This window comes from Colias philodice, chromosome 23, assembly GCF_061535455.1.
Source record: "Colias philodice isolate Cphi_HAF_F1 chromosome 23, ilColPhil1 Martin Lab GWU primary, whole genome shotgun sequence".
NCBI classification, from domain to species: domain Eukaryota; kingdom Metazoa; phylum Arthropoda; class Insecta; order Lepidoptera; family Pieridae; genus Colias; species Colias philodice.
In genome coordinates this window covers 4,512,635-4,539,552 of record NC_143108.1, presented here as the reverse complement: position 1 = coordinate 4,539,552, position 26,918 = coordinate 4,512,635, and the positions used below count along the sequence as shown (strand labels likewise).

Below are 26,918 nucleotides of genomic sequence, written 5' to 3'. Positions count from 1 at the left end.
TAATTGAAGCTCAAAATTTGTACTTAACTTACGTACTTGGAATTACGTGTGGAATTTGTGGGTTGAATAAAAATGAGTAAACAAACAATGTTATCTCAGTTACAGAGGTTTATGCATATAAAATTTACTCGCTGTCTCAGTTATAGAGGTAACTATGATGATAAATCGAAAGAACAAATCCCAGATATAGAGGTTTACCTCGTCCCACTAACAGAGGTAATTCAGTGCCAAAGTGTTGGGACCTCAGCATGAGTTCCAGTTATGGAGGTTTCTCACTTATCCAGGTCCCACTTAACCAAGCTTCACTGTATTTTTAGAAAAGAGAATAATTTTTTATAATAGTTTCTTTAGAAAATCACATAGTTTCCGGCACTTATTTAAATATAGTTTATTAATTGCCATTTACCTATACCTAGATTCTTACTTTACTTCTCTGTTAGAATTTAGAGGTCATTTTTGTTTTTCGAAAAAACACTGACTGAATATTAAAAAAATAGACGTAAATTATTTCAAATTGAATATCCATGAAGACATTGAGGAAATGCTAATGATCCGAGCATGGAAATCCATATCTAATCTAATTTAGTCAAGCCAATATCAATGCAAGTCGAACGACTCGATAATTTTACAAAAATTCTAAACCAAAATAATTATTCATACAAATTTTAATACTTTCGCGATTATCATAGAAAGTTGATTATTTTCATACTAATAGATACCTATTATAAAACAAAGTCTCACACCTATGTCTCCGTTCGTATGATTGTTTAGATCTATAAAATAGAGTATATATATATTATATACCTATTGTATGATGAAACAACGCAACGGATTTTGATACGGTTTTTAGGAGAAGTAATTACTGTGCATGCCATTTAAAAAATTTGTTTCGCAAGAAATAACCGCTAATAAATCATTTTGTCAGTATACAAAGATTTTGTTAGCATTAATTAAAATTAGACTGCAATTCGTTTTCTGTAAAATAATCATTGTGGTCGGCAATTTATACACTAACTGGCAGCGAGTTTTATTATGTATCTGCAAAATAAAGTCACTCGGCAGAATAATTACTTGGTCAGAAAGATTATACATACGCGACGGTCAGCAGAGAATACATTTCTACACGCAACTTATTTGACTGGAGACCATATTTTAGTTCAGAAAATATTACTAATCTCAAGAGGCTTTCAAATTCAAAAATGCATATACGAACTTTGGACTGTCAAACTGCATTTATCAGTATTATTGTATATTTTTTTATAAACATACTGTTAACTGTATTCCTACTTGTAAATTTAATTTATTAATTTTTTAACAATATAGTGTCAAGTGTCAACATATTGTTCCAAGAAATGAGTAAACACTTCCTATATGGATATCAAGCACATCGTGAAATTTAATCAACATAACATTTAAACGGTTAGGTATGTTGGGATTTGGTAATATTTTCAATAAAACTTCTTCTTTACAACCGATGTATTTAATAAAAGTTAAACGCATTACATTACACAGCAGTACAGCACAGAGCAACCAAGAAAAAGGACAGATAGCGCACCAAGTGTCAAAACGAGAAAACGAGAAACTTCAAACATTTACAAAGACAGTTTGTACCATAGCATTCACAGATACACCTATAAACTACATTATAAATTTATACTCAACAAGGTATATTATGTTTTCCATATATCCCGAAGCTTTTAGTTTCAACTGTATGTTTGTATGTAAACGACTCCCTTACACTCGATTTAAACCCTCTTTAAAGACAGATTTTTGATTCATACTTTGCACACTTATCAAGCGACGGTGACAATACAATTATTTCAAGAGTTTGTAGTGTGTAATGTAATGTATGTGTGCGTCATAGTATATAGTCCTGTTGTTCATCAGTCTAATGCAGTTCAATACAGCATGACTACAGCTTACAGTCGAGCAAAGTGTTTCATTTACCACCAACCATTGCAAGTTTTTCAGAATAAAACATACTCGTACCATTAAAGCAATTAGTATAAATCTGGTATTATTGTCTTACTAACATCTAGATGACCTTGTGTGTCATTGCACGATAGCATTAATGATTACGTACTGCGATATCATTATTTCTGAGCTATAACGTATAAACAACTGATATCTAGTAATTACTTGATATTTTACAGATATTGTAATTTATTTCGAAGCTCTCGTACCTACGTAATTTGTTTTAAAGGTTGATATAAAATAGTCAATAAAGTAAATAATTTATTTATTTATTTATTTATTGAGAAAATATACAATACATATACAATAATTTGTTTAAACAATGAAACAATTGAGTGCACAAAAAAAATTGGGTAAACATTGCAATTTATAGTTTAAAAAACAATATCCCACATCGATCATAATATTCATTCACTATAACTCTAATCCGAGGTGAAGACCCCCAGGCACTCCACTATATGACAAAATACACGGTACCTACAGCAAAATGTATACCTATAAAAATAGATATCTACGTATAAGAAAAGACAAATATGTAATATTGTCTTTAGTTTACAAAACCATTACAATGATAAAACGTTTGAGATAAGTAATGATATCAGGTTCTTTGGATTTAACTGTTGTTAAGATTAGCTTAGACTTTAGATTTTAGAAGAATGCGAAAATTTTGTGGCACTGTTATTTAGTGGTAATATGTGATATCGGTAAAAGATTACAATATGCAACGCATATTACTGAATTAACATGAATAACTAACATTTTCACAAATTACAAACATATATTATTATAAAGCACTATCACGATCACAACTGATAAGTCAGTAATCACAAGATAGTGCTGCCAAAAAATATCAAATCAAATAAAGAATATCTAAACGATCGATTTGCCGTGCTAAGCTCCCTACGTTGTATATACGGTATTCATAAAACATTTCGATAGCGCCTTCTAGGATACCGTCAGCGACATCTAGTAGTGTGATAAATAAAACAGGCTACTTATATGACGGCTTCGCAATAAAATTAAGTGTAGATGACTTGAGTACTGGTTTCCTTACAGTTTTACAGATCTTTAACCAGTAAGGTGTTCAATCTTATACTTTCTGTTACGCTGAACTTCGACGGGGAATAGATCAAACATTAAAATGCATCTTAGTTTGTAAGTTGCTGAAAATTATTTCTTTTTTATAAACTGTATTTCTAAAGGAAAATGAAGTATGTACTTTCAAATTAGATATATAACTTTTAGTCCATTGAATGAGTCCCTCCAAGGGGGGTCTAGAGTGCGTGAGTTAGTAACGTAAGATGTTTCTTCGGAAACATGTCAAGAGTCCCTAGGTAATAAACATACTAAAACCCCGGGCCACTAGGAGGAGCCCCGGAGTGGGGGGAGGGGGGAAATGGGTCCATTTTTTCATTTTTCGCTTAAATCTCAAAAACGGTACATGTTAGAGAAAAACTTTCAAGGAAAAATTGAAAGGCCATAAAATTATCTACAAGTTGTACCTGAATCATTTTTTCCTATATCCTACCGTTTCTGAGTTATACGCAGTAAAACATGATTTTGGCTCAAACAATTTCAACATCGATCGATCAAAAAACATTTCTTTCTCCCAAAAAACTCAAATGTGCAACTTGTGACTAGTACTGATAGATTGCTCTTAATTAGTTCTATAATTGGTAAAATAAACACATTCCTCCATGGAAGCCTTTAGGAGGAATCGATTGTCAAAATATTATATTAGGGCAGTTTGAGTTACTGAACTTGATCTTTTTATTTTTTTTTCTTCCAAAAAACTCAAAAGTGCAACTTGTGACCGGTACAGATAGATTGCTCATAATTAGGTCTATCATTGCTAAAAATACCAGATTCCACCACGGAGGCGTTTACGGGGAATTGAATTTTATCAGGGTAGTTACGATACATGAACTTTTTATTTTTTTCTTCCAAAAAGCTCAAAAGTGCAACTTGTGACCGGTACAGATAGATTGCTCATAATTAGGTCCATCATTGATAAAAATACCAGATTCCACCATGGAGGCGTTTACGGGGAATTGAATTTTATTAGGGTAGTTAGTTAAAAAGTTCATGTATCGTAACTACCCTAATAAAATTCAATACCTCCTAAAGGCCTCCATGGTGGAATCTGGTTTTTTTATCAATGATAGACCTAATTATGAGCAATCTATCGGTACCGGTCACAAGTTGCACTTTTGAGTTTTTTTGGAAGAAAAAAAATAAAAAGTTCAAGTATCGTATCTACCCTAATAAAATTCAATTCCCCGTAAAAGCCTCCATGGTGGAATCTAGTATTTTTATCAATGATAGACCTAATTATGAGCAATCTATCTGTACCGGTCACAAGTTGCACTTTTGAGTTTTTTGGAAGAAAAAAATAAAAAGATCAAGTTCAGTAACTCAAACTACCCTAATATTGATGTTTTGCATTAAAACAAAACATGTATTATGTGTCGAATAAAACACACAGCGTTGGTGAAGAAAGCTGTCTATGAATCCTATATATCTCTATGAAAAAGGGTCACCTTACCGAATATCGATGGATCTTTCACCTCACTAGCAAGAGCGCGTCCCTAGTATGTCATCTGTCATCGCCAATTTGACATCACCTTTGAAGCGCTGTCATCTGCCTCTGCCGGCATAGCATCTTCATCAGCAAGCAGTAAACTGCAACGCTGTGTGTTTTATTCGACACATAATACATGTTTTGTTTTAATGCAAAACATCAATATTATGTGTCTTTCTAAAACACACAGCGTTGGTGAAGATGTGTTTGATATCTGCTGGTGAAGAAAGACATACAAACGCTATGTTGAAAATAAATTATCTTGTTAATATTGTAATACCTAAGAGTATTAACAACTTAAATTTCATTCCTTTCAGAATGTTAAATGAACCTCTTGTATTGTAAAATAAAGTTATATTTTAAATTCTAAAAACAATACAAGGGGGTTATGTAGCAACAACAAAAATTGTTTTTCTTTCATGTAAGAACTAACCATATATCCTCTAAATTTTAAATTATTCTCCTCAGATAATCATAAGCCAATACTAATGAACTAAGTCTTAGAACCTAAGAACTGATTTATTATTTCTCTGTATCTTTGAAACAAATCAAAGTTCAAATAATAAGATAAAAATAACATTTTAAAAATTATAACTCAAAGGAAGATCAATGTTATCAAGGATAAACAATGGAGCCTCTAAGGCTAAATACTACAGTAAATAACATCTGTATATAAAATAACTATAATACCAATGTTAACATAACTGTACCTTAAGCTTTAAGCATGTTTGTTACACATTGATCATTACTTGGATCTTAAATCAATTACAATTAATTAAATAATTAATTAAACAGTTTAAGGTTACCTTAAAGTAAACCAGACTCACTGGCACTGGCTAAATTGACTGATTGACAGTAAAACTTTATAAAGGACTGTATGGTCCTTCCATTGCCTCAACAGGTTGGTGCCCTTACCACCTTCTTGAAGCCACTGCTGGACAGGGTTGCTACTGTCTTTAAGATCTGGAAGGACCTTATCTAGCCAGACATAAAGGTTTGTGTTGCAAGCTTAAAGGGTCCGCCCCTCTATAGATAAGAATCAATTATCTACTTTTAAGACTGAAAATCAGTCCTTTGTTACTTGAATCAACCTTTCCACATGGGTCACTGGGCATATTTATGTGTCTGGTTGTCCTCACAACCGACCCCTGATGGATAATATGTTGTTGTATCCATTTTATATCCAAATTCAGGTCAGGTTATAATCTTATTTTGCTGCGATAAAAAACTCTATTTTGAGATCTTCAGAAGTCATGTTCATGTCATGAGCTTCTCGGCCTGACCCCAGTAATAGCATAAGAGCTCCTGAGAGAATAGGGTCAGCTTGCTTATGATAGACCTAGGCTAATTAAAATTAATTAATTTAATTTAATTAGCTAAATAGAATCTCTGTGTACTAGATTACATGCATTCTTCTATTTTTTTTTTTTTTTTTGCATTATGAAAGTCACCTCCTGCTTGGAGGATCATATGTTGGCACTGTGGAGGGGCACCACTACCTAACTGCTCTTTCTCCTTTGCTCTACAATGGGCTTTTTTCTCCCCCCCCCCCTTTTCTGACTGAGCAGTTGGGGGGTAAGGCCATTCACCAATGGTCTGAGTGCTCCTGACTTCCGGGTCAATAACCATATATAACCATAATAGTCAATAACCATAAGCCATCTTTAGGCGCTTGACATCGAGTTGCGGAGAAATGCCCGTATATTATTATTATTTATTATATTAACCATAAGCCACCCTTGGGTGCTATGTATCTGCCCGGGTCCCGGGGTGCGAGGTGCGCTAGTACACTTGGAGGATTATCCTTGGAAGGGAATATTCAGCCTAGGCGTCAGCTCCATCAACGACTGCAGATGTCGCATAATTCGAAGCAGGCTTTGGCAAATATGCCCTGGCACTAAAGCACCTCTTTGGATAGCGGAATGGACCATATCAGGAGCCTCCGAAATATATTTCCTGTTGTACAAGGTAGGAGAAGCCACTCCGGTACAGGTAGATTTCTTGAGAGGCAATCTAAATCAAAAGCCATTTAGGCGTCCTGGAAGCGTGCCAAGAGTTATTCTCAACTTCTCATCTAGGTACAGTTACTCAGTTGTGAGGGCTAAGAGAGTTAGCAACCTTTGTATGTGGGCGACCAAAGTCTGATTGGTTGCTTGGGCTACAGGATGTGCGCCCCTTTCAATCTACTCAGAAGCATTTTTATTGCATACCTATGGTACACTACATATAAGTCAGAAATTCTAAGGCCAAGTCCCCTGCTTCCCTCTCCATTTCTCTGACAGGTAAGTACTGTTCAGATGTCCTACTCAGCCCGCATCCGCGGTATCTGTAGTTAGGAAGTGACAAACTTGTTCTTTTACAAAGACTATGACATTTCTGTGTATGTTGTCTTTTCCACAGCTCGTAAGTCTTGTGTAGCATGTAGAGGGAAAGCCTTTCTCTCTTGGTCTGCTGTGCGCGAAACTCTAGAGAAATACCTGGAGGCGACAACTGTACAGTCCTCTCAGTGTTAGATGTCTAGAACTGTCTGCAACTCTTATTTAGTGCAAGACATGGTCCTCTTAATGACTACCACAGTATGCTCTATCTTTGAAGCTTTTGGGACTAGCAATAACACAGACATTTCTATACTATCACACATGAGGCACAAGTACAGGTTTACAATGTACATTTTGTAATTGATGTGCCAAACCTGCTTTCCCAAAATCTCTATGGTCTCCGGGACCTGTAAAGTTAATTGGAACAATCCTTGTAGACAAAAAGATAATTGTCTAACTAGAAGGCTGTGGCTCATTCTGTGGCTTTACTAAAATCTCCATGGTCTCCGAGACCTGTGAAGTTAAATTATTAGAATAATCCTGATAGTCTAACTAAATCAGAGGGCTGTGGCCCTTTTTGTGATTGGAGTGCCAATCAAGCTTTACCAATATCTCCATGGTCTTCGCGACCTGTGAAGTTGAATTGGAATAGTTCTGCCCATCAGGCTTTACCAAAACCTCCATGGTCTCCGCGACCTGTGAAGTTAAATTGGATTAGTCATGGTAGACCCAAAAGATAATTGTCCAACTAAACCAGAAGGCAATGGACTTTATGTGGCTGTAGTGCCAATCAAGCTTTTCCAAAATCCTCACAGTCTACAAGACCTGTGAAGTTAATTTTGTAACGGTCTCAATAGACCATACTTAATAGCTTAAATAAAACAGAAAGAGGGCACCTCTAGCTTGTAGGGTCTCCGCGACCATTTGAAATGGCTGCAATATGCAGGCAGAAAATAGGCCAATGATGCCTGATTGTACAAGCCAATCCTGGCCTTGGAAGAATCTCATTACTGTTACCAATGATGTCTAATTTTACAAGCCAATCCTGGCTTTGTAAAAATTTAATTACCGTTATAACCTGTGATATGTATCAAAATTACCTGGTTAATACCTAGGTGTTTAGGTGTCTCAGATTGAATATCAACCTGGCGGAGCCATCAGCTCTTATTGCCAGAAGCATATCTGAATGTAAGTATGGCATATATTTTTCTGTGTCTTTCTGGACACTCAGTTCTTTCAGCATAACCATACTAAGCTAATCATGGCTAAGGACGCCTTGTACATATTTTCAGTACATATTTTTGTAGAAGATACAAATAAAAAATACAAAGATTTTGGTTACTTTACTGTTGATATTATAAAAATTTTATCACACCTGAGTGTTAATTTTAAGGCAAGCTCTTTCACTTAAGTAAGAAAGGAACTAGATAAACATCATTATCATCGGTAACATTATAAGCAAGAATGATATCATTCAACTGTTCGGGGATATGGTAAATATGGGTCCTTGATGATGATAACGTATATAAACATATCTACATCTCCTAATATGCAATGTCTATTTCTTATGATTTTTCAATACTTATTCAAATAAGTACCCATAGAATCAAAGCTTATTCTGGTATCAATTGACTATGAAAACACGCTCTTTATGTTAAGAATTATTTACCATAAACTAGGTAATCTCAACTTGTAGTAATCAGTACCTCATACTGAAAATTGTGTGAGACCGTTGTTCACATTATACATTCTATATCATATCTTAAGTAATGTAAAATCTATATGTGACATGCTTGATACATGATAGATATTGAAATTATATTATAATAGTTAATTAACAATTTCCTCTCTTTAGAATATTGTGATAGACAGGTTTTGTACCTATCTAAAATATAAGTACCTCTTAATTGTTTTGAACTAATTGTGTAGTAGTGGGCACTAAGTAGTAGGTACTCACTTTTGTTGAGGTAGTTACAACTGAATGGTCAAAGTGATTGAGATACCTCACTACCTGCTGCTGGGGCTCGTTAGTCATAGGGGATCACGGTCGATTCCATAAACCTAAGTACCTTCTACCTAGGTAGCCTAACGATATCTCACAATTCTGGTTAAAAGCAATACTTGACACAGTAACCAATGTGCCTGTGTATGATAAATAAACCCGATGATAATATAGCGATCTCACTATAGGCATGCATTGTGTTTTATTATTAATTACCTACATCTAAATATTGATGTATTTGTGTCAAATACTGTGAAAATATGTATGCCACGTGTTGCATGGAATTCTATGCACGAGTCCGGACATGTTATGACAAGTCTGATTGTACTTACGGAATTTCTCGTCTCCCGGTCTCTTGGGCAGTGACGAACCATTGCTTCTCTCGTCCTCCGAGGACGAAAAAGAGTTCCCGTCACTATTATACATACCAAAGCACCGGTTTTCGAATTTTCTTCCGACAACGTGGTCTTTTGTGTTTCATATTGGAACTAATTCCGTTCCTAAACCAATTACTACTAAAATTTAACGCTTTATGTGTTTTATTCAGGTAAAAGTAACTTAATCTGATCACTTTTACTAGAGATAAATACTAATTATATTCTGCGCGATGTTATTGCGCTAGAATTCATAAACGCTATGCCGGCAGAGGCAGATGACAGCGCTTCAAAGGTGATGTCAAATTGGCGATGACAGATGACATACTAGGGACGCGCTCTTGCTAGTGAGGTGAAAGATCCATCGATATTCGGTAAGGTGACCCTTTTTCATAGAGATATATAGGATTCATAGACAGCTTTCTTCACCAACGCTGTGTGTTTTAGAAAGACACATAATATAGTATTTTGACAATCGATTCCTCCTAAAGGCTTCCATGGAGGAATGTGTTTATTTTACCAATTATAGACCTAATTAAGAGCAATCTAACAGTACCAGTCACAAGTTGCACTTTTGAGTTTTTTGGAAGAAAAAAATAAAAAGATCAAGTTCAGTAACTCAAACTACCCTAATATAGTATTTTGAAAATCGATTCCTCCTAAAGGCTTCCATGGAGGAATGTGTTTATTTTACTAATTATAGACCTAATTAAGAGCAATCTATCAGTATCGGTCACAAGTTGCACTTTTGAGTTTTTTTGGAGAAAAAAAATAAAAAGTTCAAGTATCGTAACTACCCTAATAAAATTCAATTCCCCGTAAACGCCTCCGTGGTGGAATCTGGTATTTTTATCAATGATAGACCCAATTATGAGAAATCTATCTGTACCGGTCACAAGTTGCACTTATGAGTTTTTTGGAAGAAAAAAATAAAAAGATCAAGTTCAGTAACTCAAACTACCATAATATAATATTTTGACAATCGATTCCTCCTAAAGGCTTCCATGGAGGCATGTGTTTATTTTACCAATTATAGACCTAATTAAGAGCAATCTATCTGTACCGGTCACAAGTTGCACTTTTGAGTTTTTTGGAAGAAAGAAATATTTTTTGATCGATTGATGTGGAAATTGTTTGAGCCAAAATCATGTTTTACTGCGTATAACTCAGAAACGGTAGGATATAGGAAAAAATGATTCAGGTACAACTTGTAGATAATTTTATGGCCTTTCAACTTTTCCTTGAAAGTTTTTCTCTAACATGTACCGTTTTTGAGATTTAAGCGAAAAATGAAAAAATGGACCCATTTTCCCCCTCCCCCCACTCCGGGGCTCCTCCTAGTGGCCCGGGGTTTTAGTATGTTTATTACCTAGGGACTCTTGACATGTTTCCGAAGAAACATCTTACGTTACTAACTCACGCACTCTAGAACTTTTTATTCAATGGACTATTTATAGTGAGCGTCGCCACGAGTTAAATGATTAGTACCTACCTATATGAGAAAATTTATAGAAGACCATTTAAATCAGTTCAAAGTTTGAACTTATTAAAATAAACATACCTAATCTAAATCTAAAGCATTCATATCGTGATAATACTTGTACATCTATCTTTCTAACAAAATACAGAAAATTTCATCCATTAACCAATATAAAATGGGCTCTTATCAAGTTTAAAGGTAGCTTCAACATGATTATCATTTTCCGCATATAACTGTCCACTGGTGATTAAATAATTTTAATTTTGGTCCAGTAGTTTTAGAGTTAAATCATAATTCATAGCACACAAATTAACAATAAGATCATTTCTACAAGACAAAGTGAACACAACAAATTTTATTTGACCCAAAATACACAGAGAACGGCTGTAGGTCAATTGTACACAACACAAATTTTGTAGGTCCATTTTTTTAGGCAGGTATCTAAATAAAAGCAGAAAAGGCACTCACTTGCATAACAGTAACAGCACCATAGGTAATAGCGATCCAATATATCGATCCCAGAAGCACACCACCCGCTATGAACGGGCTGATCTTGTGCGTGATCTCTTCCATAGCATCGAGCAGTGCTACAAACGTCCCCATCGAGGGGAAAACTACTATGTACTCCGCTTTGCATTGAGGACAGAGGACCTTTCTGCTGATGTTGCCTCGCTGTTTTTCGTCCACCCATCGCTGGAGGCAGCTTTGGTGTACCTGTAAGGAAGTTTAGGATAATGGAATTTTTTTTAAAAGAGCATAAAATATCGTTTTTGTAATAGCAATTGAAGTAACGGAGGCTTGGCACGTTATATTACTCAATATTATATTAATGCGAAAGCGTTTGTGTGTTTGTTTGGTCTTATATCACATCGCAACGGAGCCAACTTTGGTAAGTTTTTTGTATCTGAAGAGTTAGGATTCTAGAGAGCGACTTGTAATCGTTAAAGTTTTATTATTATCTGACTTGTGTCCATAAGTTGACGATGTGTGTGTGTTTTTCAGAATGGACATATTTTCCGTAGAATAATGACATCTACTATTTCCCCACGGACCTATATGATGAAAGCTGGTAAATTGTGCTTCATTACTAAGAGCTATTTCAAAATATTATTGCTAGTTAGATATTATATTATGTAGATTCTAAATAGGTCCTGACTCCTAGAACAGTAATTTTACAACTCCACTTGCAGTTAGGAGTGGCTCATGGCCAATTGCACTCATCAATCAGCAAATGGGTTCATTAACCTAACGCAATATCGATACTTATCGTTGTTACAAACTGACAATAGGTAAACTAACGATATTAATAGGTATTTGGGAATCGTTTAGCTTTATTTATTGTAATATTATCTATTAATGGTATTAAAAGGTTTTAGAATTTAGACAAACTAATACTTAATGGTTTCGATATAAATAGGGAAAAAATACCTGCGAAATTAATAAAATTCTGATAAGGTTGTTTATTTATATGTGAGATATAAATGAGACAGAACTACCTGTGCTAGTTGTTGTTGCAAAAAGTAATAATAATGTGGCGAAGAAAATAATATACTATTTTTTGCAAACTCCCATATTACCAGACACACAATTAAGTTTTAACCAATCCTTTGCATTTAACGAGCTTCAAGGACTTTCCTTGTAATTTCCGCCGAATTGAATTCCGCTGGTCGATGTCCGAAACGAACAGAGCTTAACTCAGATACCTAATATTTTCATACAACCTAGTGTGTAAAAGCCAAAGCTATAAGAATAGAATAGAATAGAATAAAATACATTTATTAGGATCTCCAAAGTACCACCACCACATAAAAAAACAATAACAAAAGCACTCTTAAAGACTATAGAAAATAAACAGGGATAAAAAAAAAAGAAAAAATTAAGAGCTAAAAATCTATTATAAATATTTGTGTGGCGACTGGTGACCTAAAGGGTAAGGCCACTCAGCATATGCTACGCCGCACCACGGTCGGCATAGCGCTGGTTTTCAGGGCCCAACCAGACAACAGACGCGTAAGTCTAAAGTGTCCCGAATAATAAAATATAGTTAAATAACATAAAATAAAATGAAATACAATAAAACAAACTAGAAAAATTTAAATTAATAAGTAAGTGTTTTTACTATTTATATAATATTAAAATCTACAAATTAATGAAATAAACATCAATACCTATATTACATAAATAAATAATGATAAATTATATTACATATATATATTGAATGCATATTATATACAACGCAACTAAGGCTTCCCGACGAATTCGCTAATGAGGTGTGTTTTATACTTATACTTAAAAGAGTGTTTGGAAATCGACTCACGTAGCGGCGGCGGAAGGTTATTCCAACACTTAGTTGCGTTGTATACAAAACTGCCTCTAAAAGCGGTTGTGTGGTATCTTGGCATAACCAACATGAATGTGGATGCTCTTGTGAAGTGCGAGCCATTTCTCTCACCAACCCATCTAAGCTTACTATGCAGGTATTTAGGTATTTGAGACGTCACCACCTCAAAAAGCATCACAGCAAAGTGAAGGCGCCTGCGTCGTTCCATGTTGAGCATTTTTGCTTCGATTAGATATGGTGTAACATGATCTCTTGCAGGTATGTCCCAACAGAACCGAGCACACGCGTTCTGAACCCGCTGTATTGCATTCCTGGTCCTTGCAAGCAACATTGCACCGTACATGGTATCTCCGAAATTAAATTTCGAGAGAATTAGTGCCTCACAGAGCCTTATACGTAAGGGTGTGGTAATGTAGTTCCTGATGCGATAAAGTAGCTTTAACCTGTAGAAGCAATTCGATATAGTAGCTTGGAAGTGTTTTTCAAACCTGAGATGCTCATCGAAAACGATCCCGAGATTTCGAGCTTCGACGACCCGCTCTACAGCTTGACCATCAATGTTTAATATCGGATTGAATTCAATGACTTTTCCGACCGACCTCGGTGTTCCCAAAACCATGAATTTGGTCTTTGCTGGATTAAGAACAAGTGAATTTTTCTCCGACCATTTCGATATACGCACCAGGTCTGAGTTTAGTTCAGCAATGGCATCAGGAGTTTGAGACGGATGGAATGAGATATACAACTGTATATCATCCGCGTAAAGATGGTATCGGCTATATATTATCTCCTTGGTGATATCGGCAGTATATAATATAAAGAGAAGTGGACCCAAGATAGAGCCCTGTGGGACTCCTCTGGTAACGTGTCCTTGATTAGAATATACGACCGATCCATCCTCCTTGCGAACTGCTACCGTCTGAGTGCGATTGCTGAGATAGCTATTGAACCAGCTAACCGTTTCCTTGCCAAACCCATAAAACGACATCTTAGAAAGAAGTAAAGGAATGTTAATCGTGTCAAAGGCTCTGGTGTAATCAAGAAAGACGATAACCGTGCTCATGCCCGAATCTTGCGCTGTCAAAATGTTGTCGACAACTTCAGTCAAAGCAGAGACAGTACCACGACCTTTCCTAAAACCGGATTGTAGGTCTGGTAATATTCCGTTCTGCTCCAAGTACTGATAGAGTTGGTCGTGTACTATCCTCTCGATAACTTTTGATAGGCATGGGAGAATACTGATTGGCCTGAGATCCTTTGACGTAACTGGATTTTCTTTTTTTGGTATTGGCTGCACAAGCGCTTTTTGCCAAAGTTCAGGAAATTTGTTTGTCCTAAACGACGTGTTTATAATGTGCGTTATAGCTGGCAGAGTTTTGGAAATCGTGAGTTTTATCATATCAAGCGATATGTCGTCTACTCCTACTGCTTGTGATTTTAAGGTTTTTAAAGCCTTAAGAACAGTATTTTCTGTTACAGATTTAAATTTAAAACTGGACGTAGCGTCGCTGTATCGATGAAATTCATAGTAAGTAAGGCTTGAGAGGGCAGTTTGACTGTTTCCAGGAACATTAAGAAAATCGTCATTAAGTTGATTGGGATCATTGAAATGTGGTGGTAGTTTGTTATCCTGTTTGGGCTTAATGACAACTTGTTCCTTAATATGTTTCCAGAGTTTTGGAGGATTGTTGATGTTATTATTAACATAAGTATCAAAGTAGGATTGTTTCTCTCTATGCAGGGCACCACTTACGAGTTTTTTCAATTCCCTGTAATATTCCTTATTTTTTGTGTCCTTACTTCTCCGGGCTACGACCTGTGCTTCATCTCGAGATTTCATCATCATTTTGATGTTATACGTCACCCAAGGATAGACCTTTCGTTTCAAGTACTTCACTTTCTGAGGAGCGTAATGATGAAAAATAATTTGAATATATGCAGTTAGAATGTTCACCATCTCGCCGACATCATCCAATTCCAAAATTGTTTGCCATCGCACTTCTTCCAAAGTAGCTTCAAAACTTTCCATGTCAATGTCCTTGAGTGACCTGTACGTTATCCATTTTGGAGTATATTTATCTTTAGGTACATCTAATGTACATGATACGAAAGCATGGTTGCTCAGGGCACTGACATGGTTAACGGACACATGTGATGCGCGGATGTTGGTGCAGATTAGATCTAGTAATGTCTCACTACTATCCGTGAAATGGGTTGGCTCGGATACAAGCTGGTTGAGATTCATCAGGTTCAAAAAACTATTTAATTTGGTAAAAGAAGCATGTTGCCTGTTTAAAAGATTTATGTTGAAATCGCCCAAGATTATTATGTTATCGGACCAGGCGAAGGAGCCCAGGGATTCCATAATAGTATCCAAGAAAAGCTGGACGTCAAGCCAAGGTGGTCTATACGCTGTGCCTATAATTATTGCTTTACCCTGGACTGTGGTTTTTATCCACATCTGCTCGACTTGCGTGGATACAGGATGCTGCAACGTTTTTACCACCATACCCTCCCTCACATAGAACCCAACACCGCCCCCGCGACTGCGAATGGATCTCGAGCGCGGTATGTGCCGCAGCTTATAGCCGGGGACTTGTGGCGCGCGACCGTCTTCGCCCTCACGAAGCCAGGTCTCGTTGATCGCCAGTACGTCCACCCGAAGTCGGTTTAGTGCGACGACAAATTCATCATGTCGGGTTCCTAGAGAGCAAGGATTGATAAAACCAACCTTTAATTTATTTTTAATGTTGAAGGCAAGATATAAGTTATATATAGACATAAACACATACGCAAAAATATAATAAATAAACTATACGATAGACAGATATTCGCACATATAACATAGGTACCTATAATACATATTATACAGATATCTGTGTGGGAAAGGTTTATGTTAATAAGTGAGGAGATTATTTTAAAATAATGTGAAACCTCGAGGAGTATGAAACAATTATTGATATTTAGTAGAAATAAAATATATATTTTAGTATTACTATTCGTCACCATCATTCTATAATTTTTAATAAAATGCACATATTCATAAAAACAATTACTAAGTTTTACACGAACTCGGTTCTTGATACTAAATACTACATTATTACACAAAATAATTTTGTAAAATTTACAAGACATGTCGCCACACAATATTTTTTTAAAACAAATGTACATCCAGAAACTTTTTTTAAAACTAAATAAGTCTAAAAGATACAATACACAAACACTAAATAAGCTTAAAATTGAAATACAATAATATAATAGTAATTTATTTACTAGTTGGGTATAGATACTAGTATTAATAATTAACAAATATACAGCCAAACAAGCGTGAATAATTATTTTAATATAATTCGACAGTAAGGCTGGCGAGATTGAAAATGATATTTTAATTTTGTTCAGATGCCTACACAACAGACAATGTACAAGTATAGTAGATCCGTTATATTTTTTATACCTGTTAGAATATAGATACGAACAATAATATTTTCTCACTTTAGTCTTAAAGCAACAACGAACTAACAATCTATACAAATACTTATGTTGGTCTAGGCCAGAAATACTACTGTTTTGATATGCATATGTGGTTAAATTACAATTATAAATCCCGCATAATGTCACAGAATAATAATATGTAGGTAATGTGTAAAAATAGATACAATTTACAATATGCTTATGAAATGAATATTTATTTGAAATGCAAACACTAAATGATACGTTAATACTATTTACTAAACACAATGTTTTAATTACTGGTTTTATAACGAAAGCTAAGTAATAATTACAATTATATGTTATAGCGACTCTTTGCAAACCTAACCACGACGAAAAATTTTACTTATATCGTCTTCACAACGAACACGGTGTGAGATAGCTTTCGGATCGCGTCTGACGTATATTCGGCCCTCTTTAGACCACACATATCTCCAGCTCTCAGCGGCAGCCCTCTCGCGGGCGAGGTAAAACAGTCTGCTATGATACTGAGACAAGTGTTCATTCACATAAAACCGCCGCGCAGCCCCACCGATGCCCGTGCCAGCAGTGTCGGCGCCGCGCCGCACGCGCGCCGCGCGCAGGAACTCGTCGCGTATGCGGCGGCGCGTGAGCCGAACGGCGATGGTGCGGGGGCGCGCGGGGCTCACAGCTCCGTCCGTGCTGGACTCCTGCCTGCTTTGCTGCTTACCCATACGATGCGCGCTCACAATATCACGTTCATCAATTTCGAAACTGAGTTTTTTTGCGAGTGACATAACAATATGAGTGAGATTCTCGCCGTTTGTCTCAGGGACTCCCGATATACAAACATCGTTTAAAAGTAGTTGTTGCTCCGAATCGTTGAGTCGCTTTTGCAACTGATCGACGGTGTCAATAATTTCGCAACTGATTGCTGGAGGGGATTGCAATTCAATTGGATTCTCCTCGAGTTTACTGACACGCTCTTCGATACAATCCAGTCGTTTGCCAAGTTCAGAAATAACAGAGAATATTCCGGCCAGTTCTGATCTGAATTTGGAGATTTCCGTCCTCAAAAGCTTAATATCTTGCCCCAAAGGGGAAGAAGGTCCTGCTTCCTGCGTACTATCTGTGACAGGGGCCTGCAAGTCTTGCGATGAGGTCATAACATCGTCGCTTGGCTTTTTCAATTTATGTTTACAAGCCTTGCATACATATTTCCCATTTGAAGCGGAATTAGGGCTTAGGTTAATACATTGTTTATGCATTACAACGTTGCATTTTGTACACTTCACGCCATCTATGTTTCCACAGAATTTACCGCAGGCCCCGCATCGATTTGTCATTGTATTAGGTGTGTTGCCTTGTCGTTAGATGGCAGTATGATTAAAATCGGCAGTTAATATATTTTACTTCAATATCAATTATGCACGATATTCCACTTAGTATTTAATAATTTTTATATTTTGAAGTTTTATATAAATTCCTTAAATTCTATATGCAGGAAAACACAGCACAATTTTGTAGTCACTTTACAACAACTATCGAAGGTACTTCGTAAATACAGCTGATCGATCAGCTGTTAACTTTGTTATTTTATTGTTCTTTACACAAAGCACTTCACTTGCAAAACAATGTCTAGTTTAAATGGTTTGAAGAAATATTGATTTAGTTACTTTATACAACAAATTATACACTTAATGAATTTAAAAAGAAATAAAATATACAGAGACACTTCAGACTTCTGCCAAGTCAGGGTTGCCTATAGGTATTATGGGCTAGCTGACCCACGCAAATTCGTCTATAATCTGCTCTCAATTCGTCAATTCGAACTAGCAGTTCGAATTAACGAATTGGTTTGATTGAATTGAATTGGAAAAATATTTTTGTGTTGTATATAGTTGACTTATCGAGGAATGCTATTTATTATCACGCTACCAATTAGGTTTTCTGATAGCAGTCTAAGATACGTCATCATTGGTCTTAAATAATAGGCATAAACAAGCACGCATGAAGATAAAATCGTAAAAAAATCTCTCAATATGATTTACGCATAATTATGAGAATTTCCCATCATAAAAACATCTACGAAAATACAGAGCTTTATGTTATTGTATTTCATTGAAACCTACCGCAATTCACAAGATAACCTAGTTACTGCTAAAATTTTTTTTTTACGTTTTGCGGTTTGATATTATCACATTTTAAGCGCTAACACATTAAGTAATTTAATAAAAATAGTATTTGTCTAGCTAAAATTAAACTTATTCAGAACATTGTAGGTAATACAAATATTTGCTCTGCCTATAAGTTATCTATTAGATAGTAGACAAATATTATACCTGCTTGCAGCGGCGGCCTTACCCATTGCGAGGCTCCGGGCGGCAGGCCCTTTGCGAGGCCCTTTGCTCTTTGTGAAATGTATGTGATGCGAAAGTAGGTCTGGTTGTTTGGTTTAGGTATTTGTTATGTTTGAGGAGAAATGATAAAGTTATACAAATAAATAAAATTTGAGTTTTAAAATATTTATATATTTATACATAGAAAGATTTACCAAATTAACAAATACAGAGATGATAAATTTTAAAATTGATGTTTGCGGCTTTTCCTAAGGCTAAAATCTTTAATTAAAGCACAATAATCCAACGAATGAGCTACGTCATTTTCGATTGAAAGAATAGCAAGGGCTGAAAGCCGATCTTGTGTCATCGAATTCCTCAAATATCGTATAGGAGCTACCAACGTTGACAAGAGAGCATTTTAGTATAGTTGGTTCTTTGATATACTGTTCCTCTTGCTATTTCGGTTAGAGTCCGGGCTGTCTGGCTGGTCGCAGTGGTTGCGTTTATTAGTGCACATCTTATCTGCACAGGAAAATATCCTTAATTTAAAGTCATTTTTAACGCGTAATTTTTAATCTTTTGCCTTTAGATAGATCCATGAGACATAATTTTTTTATTGCAAGACGTTTTTTTCGTTGTTAAATAGGTGCCAGACGCAATTTTTTATTTCAAAATCATTAAAATGTCATCGAAATAAGTGAAATTCCATCAACATGAGTCCCCGTGAAGGATATACTATGTATAATATTCATTTTACTATTTACAATTTTTTAGCAACAATCTACCATGGTGCCTCCTTTTCCCAACGAATCTCAAATAGGACGTTAATGTAAACTTGATAAAAACCAAATATCATCAAATTCATATTAATACCCAAAAGTGTAATAAATATGAAACCATCTAATAAAAATATTAGTTTACTAATTATTCAATATAAGTATTAAAAAAGGATAATATAATATAAGTAATAAAGTTATTACTTACCTTTTAAGCGGAATCATGTTGATGTAATTTCACTTATTTCGATGACATTTTAATGATTTTGAAATAAAAAATTGCGTATGGCACCTATTTAACAACGAAAAAAACGTCTTGCAATAACAAATTTATGTCTGATGGATCTATCTAAAGGCAAAAGATTAAAAATTACGCCTTAATAAATGACTTTAAATTACGGATACTTTCCTGTGCGCACTAATAAACGCAACCACTACTGCCAGCCAGACAGCGCGGACTCTAACCGAAATATATAAACTATACTAAAATGACTTTTTTTAAAACGTTAATAGCTCCCGTACCAATACGTTTTAATAATTTTAAGCCTCGAAAAACTCCACAAAAAACTCCTTTCAGCAGACGCAACTGTCACAGGTGTGGTGGCAATAATTCTCAGGACTATTTCTATAGTGGGGTAAACTTCAGTTAATTTGTTTTCTATTATGTATTTCAGCACCGAGATAATATCGTCGTTTCCTTCATACACACGCATGAACATACTCAGTACACGCACACATTTTCATTTTTTTAAATTTGCTTGGGTGGGTTGTTGCTTGTTGCGCGAGGCCCCTGCAAGAGCGAGGCCCCGGGCGATTGCCCCGTTCGCCACCCCCTAAGACCGCCGCTGCCTGCTTGCTTATTTGAACATTCTAATCTCTAAACCACCTGACAGAATCGCACAATATTGTTGTTTGATAACCCAATTCTTAAGAAAATAAATTATAATTACCATATCCAAACTTCACACTTCTACATAAAAATTATAGGGGGGTTACCATGATGTCTTAAAGCATTATTAATTCCAGTGTTGATTATTGATGGGGTTATTAGTATATAGGTTATCTAGCGCCATAACTTTCCCAGACTGAAATTAATGACATCATGGTAACACACCTGTTCATAGAAAATATTTACGAAAATATCTTTTGTTTTAGAGGCATTGGTCAACAAGTAATCCAACCAAAAATATCAAGAAAAACTAATTATATGTACTATACTGTAGCGTCTAAATATAATTGCTTCAATGATAATAATGAATAGTATTATAGCGTAATGTCAATTCATTTTATCGCCACTCAATTGATACGATTTAATGGGCTCAAGGAGCAAATCTTTATTGACATCACATTGCATTGAATTTTCCTTACAATATTTGTGAGAAAACTATAAATGGTTTGTGGAAACGGTTATGTAAATACCCTTACATTTTCTCAATGTAACGGATGCAACCATTTAAACATTATATGATTTCCATGCATCTTATCTAGGCAGAATCTACGGCATAATTAACTGCTACGATATTTTATATCTATTAACTACAATGAAGAAGTATGGGAACAATAATTTTTAAAGTAAATATTCGTTAATGGTATTTGATCCTCATTGAAATTGGGCCACTATTGTACTTTCGGCAGCCCTACAAATTCAATGCAACAAAATAAAATAACATGGTATGGTCCAACCACTGTATTATTTTGTTTTATGCAACGGTGAAGGGAGTTGGATACCTAATATTATACCTATATCCAAACTAACCATCATCAAATGCTGGATCATAGAGCTATAAAAAAACGAAATATTGATTGTAAAGTCTGCTTGGTATTAAATATTACTACTAAAACAATATTACCTATACTTAGTTAACAAATAAAATAAAAATGTCGTTCTTCATTGTTTATAATTAACAAACTTCATTTATTTTCGCATATTTTGAAATATCAGTTACAATTGCTGATTGTAACTGACAATATTTTACCTTGTATGTAAAAATACTACCTAAATAGACCTTACAGTAATTTAATGAGAAACCAAAAGACTTTGTCTTTTTTATGTAAAAATACTTTTATCATTTGAACAACATATTTACACCATCAATATCTTTATAGATATGAATCATGTTTCTTTACAATCAAGGAGACAACAAAAGCAAAGTTGCGACACAGTTCACTAACTTATCCCCTTTGAAAAGTAAATTACAATAACATTGTTATTCATAAACCATTGTCAGCTATTATTAACTTTCTAAGGTAATGACGAAATAACATGAATTCAGGTCAAACTTATTTTATTCCTTTTTAGACTCATCAAACAAGTTAAATTAATTTATCAAAATATATATAAATATATATTATCAAAAATAATGGTTTCTTAATTTGTACATGAATATTTTAGGTAAATAAATGTTCATTACGCATGCCAAAGTTGTCATTATACCGAACTACTGATGTAAGAATGGCATATTAATGTGTACTTATTAATTAGCAACAAATAACCTTAAACCAATTCTATTTTCCTAATAGTTATACTAAAATAGCTGTGTCCCCGCGGTTTTACCTCCATTACACCACTTTTTTTTGTCTTGGGACCGATTTTTCAATGCTTGGATAAAACTTATCCGTCCAATGAAGATACACGATAATATTAAAATGTCACGTAAGCTGTCAAATACGGGCAATTAGAATACGTTTTTAAAATGGCAGTTTTATACATTATTCAATGAATAAGTTTTATCCGTTTTATCCAAGCATCGAAAAATCGGCCCTTAGTGTGACAATAATTAGCCTATAGCCTTCCTCAATAAATGGGCTATCTAACATGGATAGAATTTTCAATATAAACAATTTTTCTTTAGGACATTATGTACTCTGTTACATTCCAAAGATTGTTTGAACTAACAATGTATAATGTTTTTGTAATTTTTGCTTTCAAAACCTGAGAGTAATGTATGCTAAATTTTGTCTGTGTTCTTTGACACACAATACAATAATGTAAATGCCTAACTTACTTTTAATTTAACATTTAGAATTATTATGCATTGAAATAAATACTTTAACTTAATACTCTGTAAAAGTTTGGTTACTAAATAATTATGACAAAACATGCTTAGTCAGTTTTTGTTTATTTGCCAAGCCATTCAGTATATTATTTTATTTAATATTTCAATTTTTGAAAATTAAACAGTAGATAGATTAATCAAATCAATACTCATATTGATATTATTATGTTCGTTTTCATATACACATAGGTAAAATTTCCTAATGGATAATTTATTTGTAATCATAAATGAGGTGCGTGTTTAAGGTTAAATAGATTTTATGCATAAATATTTAACTAATATGTATTATTATCAAATTAATTGAGGGTGTGGATGTGCGCAATTCATATTAACCCATTGACCACCGAGCGGCCCGATCGGGCCGAGACACAATAGATTTTCTATTGTGTCTGTGATCCGAGGACTGACGGATTAATTTAATGTTTAACGCATGCATCAAAGTCCATCATTTTCACATTGTTTATGTTTTGAATGTGACAACAATTAATACATCTTACAAGTCAATACCAATCAATATGGACAATTACTTTTTTTATTACTTTATTATCCTACTTGTGGGTATTTAAATATTGTCATTACAAAATTGCAATTTAACCCATTGACCACCGAGCGGCCCGATCGGGCCGAGACACAATGGATTTTCTATTGTGTCTGTGATCCGAGGACTGACGGATTAAACTGCTTATAACATTAAAACCGGCTAAAACCTTGTGGAAATAGGCTTATTCCTTATACAACTTTATAAACAAGCTACTCACCCACTTTGTAGTTCCAATGCACTTGCAAGGCTGAACCCACGCAGCAAGTCTGTCGTCCTGTTCTGTCGCAAAGCACACCCAACACGATTTCAAATTCTCATCATCAGCTGCTTGTAAAGCTTGGGAATTTATCGTCGAACCCACTTCACCGTTCATGTCTTTATCCTCACCAGACATTACTAAAATACTTCCGAAACAACCTACACGACTTTAAATCACCTATGCGTGGCTACAAATGTCAATAAGATTATCAAAACAAAAATATTGTTGCAAAAAATTATAATTATTGCGCACCAAATTTGCCAATGCACTGTACACAAACACAAAAGGAAATTTTTGTCACCTTTATGATTTCGACACGATATGTGTAGATAGCAGATAAATCGAAATGTACTGCAAATGTACTGTGAAATCTTTATCGTTATTCGCTTTCACTTGGCAGGTCAACACACGACGTTGTGACAAACATGAAGTGTTAATTATGAAACCTGAAAAGCGAATGAAATCAAAGACAAAGATTTGACATCACTGTGCAAACGTCAAATGTCAGATCCTCTGTGACAGACTGTTTTGCATAGATCTTAAAAAAATAATTTCGTATTGTGTGCACCAAGAAGCTTATATCATATACACTGGAGATTTCGGTATGAACATTTGACGTGTAACAAGAAAATTGTTGTGTTCTATCACTTTCACACCTAACTTGGTATTGCCACTGTTAATACGAAGTTTTCCCAAGGCTACTATGTATGCTGCGTAGACAGAGAAACCAATAGACAAATTGATATCTTATGTCGCATTCACACAAGAAAAAGAGAAACTTATGCCGGTGTTGTGTAAAGAAATGAGAGAGAACGATAAAATTTTTTGTTTCACCCAGCGTGCCACTTTTTTCAAGAAAAGCAACCTACTTTGCTAAACAAAGTTTGACAGCTAACTATCGTCTTCCCTAAAATATAGTTTTTACATGTTATAAGTTAGAAGTAATTCATTGTGTTTGGTTTTGCATAATTTAAACTTACCGTTAATACCTTATAAAATAATACCATGGTGCGGTGTAGTGTTAAAGGGTGTAAAAGTGATAGTGGAACGAAAATGCCTGGATTGTCTTTTCACTCGTAAGTATACAACTCTTTATCAGTTAATAGGCCTTCATGATATTTTAGCGTGTTAATATATTGTGTATCACGTGCTGTTGACTTGAATACATTGTTTAAAAACCACAAAAATAATAATTATAAATTTTAACCTAAAAAATTTTGTGTTGCCAACTTTTCTACAAATTGTTACCCACTATTATGGGAAATCTTAATATATATATAAATCTCGTGTCACAATGTTTGTCCTCAATGGACTCCTAAACCACTTAACCGATTATAATAAAATTCGCACACCATGTGCAGTTCGATCCAACTTGAGAGATAGGATAGTTAAAAACATGTAGGTACCACGGGCGAAGCCGGGGCGGACCGCTAGTAATAATATATATTCTGCAGTGTGTATTTAATTAAATATCTGAAATATTCAATGGCTTTTTCCCGTACTACGCCTCCTCATTGAATTATACAGTATACCTACTATTTTCTGTAAATTGACACTTTTAAAAATTCGTTATATCTTTTGAATGGAATATCGCGGACTTTCTTGTAGATATTGATCCATTCTATAATACCGTAGAACATTTTTTTGTTCTATCTTCAATAGATTCCGCAGCGCACGCGATGACAGAATTTTTATTAAGGATACATTATTGCATTTTTGGTAAGGATCTCTAATTTTTTTGAAAATGCAATATAGCCTATGTTGCTCAGTGAAGATGCAGCTTTCTAATGGTGAAAGAATTTTTGAAATCGGTCCAGTAGTTAATGCGTGAAAACCATACATACATACATAATTACAAACCTTTCCTCTTTATAATATTAAGTATAGACATGTAAGTATGTATCTACATAATATCATTATGTGGATATCTCATTATTATCCACTTATATGAATAATGATATTGAGAGATTTGTATCTTACAAATTGTGGGGTAAATTTTCCTTCACATGGTAACCCTAAATATTGTGACGTAATCTTTTCTATCCCTTTCTGCGACACGCATTGCCGGTGTCTATTGGATTCTCCGTCTACGGTATGCTGTAATATTCTGTGCAAAAGGTTAGTTTTTGTACATGAGTTTGTTGATAAATTGCCAACAACGTCATTCAGAGGCATTGTTGGATGAGACAATTATTATTTATGCTAAATAAAATAACTATCTGAACCAATTATTAAAAAGCGATATTTCTTGATTATGGGTAGTTACCATAATAAAATTGTAGCAACTCTCACAGCTCACTTTGACAATATGGCTTAAGTGTCAAAAAAATTGCGTCGCTTCGAATATTTAAGTTAATATTGTTGCGTATTTAATAAATATTTTCCGAATATAAATAATGTATTGCATTGTGAAAAATTGCAGAAGTTTTTGGACACCAAATTCTGGCCTATAATTTCACAGGCAAGTGTATATTTACGTTATTTACAATATTCCTCAATACTCATGCATTTACCTGTTTAGAATCATTTTAATGACAAAAATCGTCAAATTTATCATCATTTTACTAAGCAATCATGTTAAATAAGTTCTTTTCCTAATACTTTCATCATTTTTCAACAAGTTTTCAACAAACAAATTTAACAAGTAAGGTAACCATGATGATGGGTTTTTACGGATAGCGACGATAATATATTGCTAAACAATATTATGATGAAAATTTAGAACACCATTTTAAAAAATTTTATACTAAAGTCCGGTCGCGGAGCAGGAAGAATTTCGTACATTAACCTGTTATTACCTGTCACTGTCACTCCCTTGTAAAAATAATGTGTCTTGCTCGCACAGGTGCAATGACCGCCGTCCTTAGGGATTGTAAACCTTTAACCTGAGAGCGTAAGGTTTGTGTTTGCTTGATTGGTGTCAGGTGTTCAATTATGATTTTGTGAATTCAAAATTTATAAGAATAAACCTCAAACTCTTTATGTCCAATCAAAATCCGCCTAAGTCGAAATCGTGTGTTAGACTAACGTATTTCTGTAATTATTATTACAGAATAATACGTGTAAATAATATTTTTTGAAAAATAAGGTCATAAAGAAGTTTCACTTCTTATGTGTGTACACGCACACTTTTTTTATAATATATCGTGGTTATTGAAAAAGTTAAAATGTAACTAACTAATAAGTATTGTAAATGAATAAAGGACATTTATTTAATAAATTAGTAAAAAACAATTTCTCCTCCAAATATTTCATGTAAACTGCACTTCATTCAAAAATGTTTGTGACCACTGTCAGTAGGTAAAGAGGTCATTGTACGAAATTCTTTCTGCTCCGCGACCGGACTTTAGTAATGAAACAACACACGACATCGGTATTGCACTCACATATTGTGGTTTGTTCTTTTTTACATTGAAATTTATAC

At 34.6% G+C, this 26,918-nt stretch overlaps 1 protein-coding gene across 2 annotated transcripts in view; it reads right to left on the bottom strand.

Annotated features, from left to right (window-relative positions):
- LOC149478005 (E3 ubiquitin-protein ligase MARCHF5) overlaps positions 1-23,963 on the bottom strand; it is a 29,054-nt gene extending 5,091 nt beyond the window's left edge. The window contains exons 1-3 of one of the 2 annotated variants that reach the window (XM_089709692.1): positions 23,796-23,960; positions 23,453-23,681; positions 11,198-11,443 (exon numbers count right to left, since the gene is read on the bottom strand). In XM_089709692.1, the coding sequence (XP_089565818.1) occupies positions 11,198-11,443; positions 23,453-23,629 (423 nt within the window). In that variant the 5' untranslated portion in view covers positions 23,630-23,681; positions 23,796-23,960. Of the gene's footprint in view, positions 1-11,197; positions 11,444-23,452 lie in introns of both variants that reach the window. The other variant, XM_089709691.1, reaches the window with a different exon arrangement.
- Positions 23,964-26,918: the final 2,955 nt, after the last annotated feature.